Raw genomic sequence first — 4,246 nt, 5'->3', positions numbered from 1 at the left:
CATCAGTTTTTCCCAAGAGTAAAGTTACCAGATACAAGAAACAAGAAAGCTCTATTCAGACATTGTGTTGTAGGAGTGAACAGATGTCTCCACACTCATACAAGTTCTTGTGTGAATGACTGTACCTGTGTTCATTTTTAAAGTGAATCTGGATACAGGCCCTTTCAAATGCAGAATACAAATAGGAAGTGTAGTGCTGTATCTGTGTTCAACCTGTGAATAACTACTTGTGTACAGAACATAATGTGTGAATAGGGCTGATATTTCAGGCCAGTGAGTGCAGAGCTATCAAAATGACATGGCTGTGTGTTTCTCTCTCATCAGATAAAGCAAACAAAAGGTCAAAGGGCCAACTCTTTTTGAACAAATCAATACCCTGTGTATCATTGTCAGAAATCTGGCAAAGAACCTTTCCTTTGGATTGCAGAAGTCATAAGTAGAGAACTGATGGACAGTTTTAGAGTTCAGGACAATCCTTGCTGCCATGGCTTACTTTATACTTCTGCACCATGACAGTTTGACCAATCTGCTTCTGTATTCTTTATTGTTTTGTTATATGTTTTGCCCCAGAGAGAAGAGAGATTATGAGAATCCATCCACTCGTTTTAGTAGATATGACATTTCCTTGTGTAGTGAGTGTGATATGTCTACCCTGATATTTGGTTTGGCAGTCATTGTTCATTTGGACCAAACTATATGACTGTGGACGTCTTTGCGACAATATTTTGCAAGGTAGATGGCTCTTGGCCTCCCAACAGGTTTGTTCTGTTTGGAAGTGCATGACTCTTCTAGCATTCTTGGACTGCTTTCCTATGACAGTGCCTCCACCCCAGAAGACTGTCTCATACATACATTTCCACAGCCATTATCCGCTATCTTCTGAGAGAGAGGCCTGTGGAACCTAGCAGTTCCATTTTTCTTAACTCATCAGCAGAAGCTGTGAAATGTCTCTTCTTTCCTCTCTCAGCTGCTGCATGGGTGAGAAGTACAGCAAGCTCAGTAACCTAGTAGCTCAAGCTGCAGGCTACTACTGAAGCTTCACTCTTTCCTTCCTCCACCAGCTGGAAATGATATCAGCTGGGTTCAGACATAATGTGAAACCATGGTTTGTTTAGCTGATGCATGGTTTCAGGTATGTTTGAACCCAGACCTGCCCACAAACCATGGTTTGTTGGGGGCCAACAAATCAGCAGTTGAAACTATGGTTTGAAATTGGTTTGAAAATCACAGATTGTGTTCATGGTGGTTTTGCATTATGTCTGCATGCACAGACCATTTGCTCTACCACCAGAGGTGCTGTACCGTGGATGTAAGAATGAACTTTTAAAGCAAAATTCTGAGAGATTGCCAAAGTTTCATGGGAAACAGCAGACAATCAGTTGTAAACCAACTGTATGCCTGGAAAGCTCAAACCATAGTTTGGGTTCTTAACTATGGGCCCATCCACATGTAATGCGAAACTGCAGTTAAATGGGACAGAGGGGAATCCTGTATGACCTAATGCGTGAAACAGGAGTTTCCTTTGCCTAACTCCAATTTGAACCTTTGGTTTGTAGTGAGTTTCGCCGCTCCACCCTGAGGTTTGGGAGTGGTGGCATTTCTTCCAAACTCTGACACCACTATAAGTGGAAGTGCCATGCCCCTTTCATCCTCGCCTCTCTTCCCATTTCTGCCTGGCAACAGTGATGCTATGGCCCCACATTTGGAGTACAGTGGTCCCTCTACTTACGAAATTAATCCGTTCTGAATGCACATTTGTAAGTCGAAAAGTTCGTAAGTCGAAAAGCGGTTTCCCATAGGAATGCATTGGGAACAGATTAATGCGTTCCGGAGCCTAGAAAAAAGACCCAGACCCCCAGTAAGGCTTGCAAACTGCACAGGAACATTTCTTTTCAAGAATAAACAGGCAGTAAACAGGCAGGCAAGTCAAGGAAACCGCATGTAAAATTTGTAAGTCGAGGAAACCCCATCTAAAAATTTGTAAGTCGAGGAAACCCCATCTAAAAATTTGTAAGTCAAAAAAACCGCATCTAAAACCGGATCTAAAACTGCCGTTTGTAACTCGAAAAATACTTATGTCGAGTAGTTTGTAAGTCGAGGGACCACTGTATTTAAAATGGTGACCCTTTCATAGTTCTCCAGCTTTCTGCTGCTTTCCCCAGGAACTGGGTGGCCACCTACAGATACAGGAAAGAAAGACAGGGACGGTGACAACTGGGAAGGCATCCCTATGCTCCACATAACCCGCCATGCTGTTTAAGCCATACAGGGGGCCATTTGTGCAAAAAGAATGGTGTGCACAACACACTGCTGCAAGTATGGAAGCATTGCACCCCTACAGGCCATACTCATTGTGATTGTCGCAGCCCAAATCAAGTTTTGCAAGGGGTTGGCCCATAAAACATCAATGCCCCTCACCACACAATCTGCTCTCCCGCTATGTGCCCCACCAACCTAAGGGGGCAAGCATTTGGAAAGGTGACATCTGCACAGATGGCACAATTCCCATTTGTGGGGTCCCGCACAGATGAAAGGTGGCGGGTATGGGATGCCAATGCACCCACAGCAAGGGCACTCTTCTCTGGCTGCCAGATGGAAGATTTTCTTGGTGTTACAAATGGGGGAAAGCTTGGCATTGCTGTGCTCACTCCACAAAATATTGAAAGGTCAAGGCCATGCTTTCTTTAAAGGGTTTCACCAGTAATTCTATGAAGACTGAACCATAAGGAGGAAGATTTCCTGATTCTCCAGAATGGATTGGCACTGAACAGGACTCGGGTGACTTGGAAGAGACCTTTAGAGTTATGCTGCTGGTTTTGACCATGGAATTAATAAGTTGAATATGAATAGAAGAAGACTCTGTAATAGCTGTTCACCTGTTCAGAGTAGAAAACTATGGACAGAGGAATGGTCTAAACTTCACAGCAGGCTGATTTAAATTGGCAAATCTTCTGGATGAATTAGTCTTCTGTCCACCTGAGTTCCTCTGGTTCCCTATCAGTAAGGTTGAGAACTTCAAGAACCTGATGTTCTCTTTGAAAATGGTGGGAAATGCCATGCAGGAAAAGAAAATCTGAAGCTGCAAAGAAAGAATTGTAGTGGGGATGTGGAAGGTAAGAAGCATGAATATGAGAAAGCTCAACACAGTGAAAGATGAAATGGATCGATGACAAATTGACATCTTGGGCAGCAGTGAATTAAAATGGACTGAAATTGGACACTTTCAGTCAGAAAATACCATTTATTACTCAGGACATGAAAAACGAAGGAACGGTGTTGCTTTCATAGTCAGGAAGGCTATAGCAATGACAGTACTTGGGTACAATGCGGTCAGTGACAAACTAATATCAATTAGATTTCATGGACAACCCTTTAACATGACAGTTCTTCAAGTCTTATCAGTCTATCCAACAGCTTATGCAGAAGAAGAGGAAGTTGATGAGTTTTATGTGCAAGTTCAGGCTGAAATTTACAGAACATGCAAGCAAGATGTGCTGCTGGTGGTTGGAAACAGGAATGCCCAAATTGGAAATGGTAAGGAGGAAAACACAGTTGGATTGTTTGGCCTTGAAGATAGAAATGAAGCAGGAGAACAACTTATTAGGTTCTGCCAATCCAATGATCTCTTCATTGCTAACACATTCTTTAAACAACCAAAGTGGTGCCTATACACATGGGCATCACCAGATGGAGTACACAGAATTCAAATTGATTATATTATTGGTATAAGGAGGTGGAGGAGTTCAGTTAGAACAGCAAAGACATGGTTGGGGGCTCATTGTGGAACAGATCACAAACTGCTCATGTGCCAGATCCAAGTCAAGCTAAAGCAGAAAAACAAAGTGTATCTATTTTCCAGTGTTGTATGCTCTGCCTTAAAATGTCAAAAATAATTTGCAGAAATTGATTGAACCTACTGTTTTTTAATTCTGGAGTAATGTTATGATCTTGTGCCACTGGCACAGATGACCTGGCCTTCCAGGATATTTAAATTGTTGTAAAGGGTTTTTAATGTTGTAACCTAGTTTTCCAGGGTTTTAAAACTGTTTTTATTGTTTAATTGTTTTATGGTGTTTTGTTATCTCTGTTTTAATTAATTGATTTTAATTGTTTTGTTTTAATTGTACACCGCCCTGAGCCAATTTGGAAGGGTGGTATAGAAATTGAATAAAATTAATAAATAAATAAAAGTTTGGGGTGGGGGTGGGGTGGGGTTTTTTTTAACAATCACACAGTGACTGCCAGA

The 4,246-nt window shown here is 41.9% G+C and overlaps 1 protein-coding gene across 1 annotated transcript; it reads left to right on the top strand.

Moving 5' to 3' along the window:
- Nucleotides 1-696: 696 nt before the first annotated feature.
- LOC128350503 (craniofacial development protein 2-like) lies at nt 697-3,967 on the top strand. The gene is given in 2 exon segments (XM_053308925.1): nt 697-758; nt 3,080-3,967. Coding segments are annotated over 2 exon segments (876 nt in total). The 3' UTR covers nt 3,894-3,967.
- The last annotated feature ends 279 nt before the right edge of the window (nt 3,968-4,246 follow it).

Source organism: Hemicordylus capensis, chromosome 3, assembly GCF_027244095.1.
Source record: "Hemicordylus capensis ecotype Gifberg chromosome 3, rHemCap1.1.pri, whole genome shotgun sequence".
Lineage (NCBI taxonomy): Eukaryota > Metazoa > Chordata > Lepidosauria > Squamata > Cordylidae > Hemicordylus > Hemicordylus capensis.
This window is presented reverse-complemented; position numbering and strand designations above follow the sequence as displayed.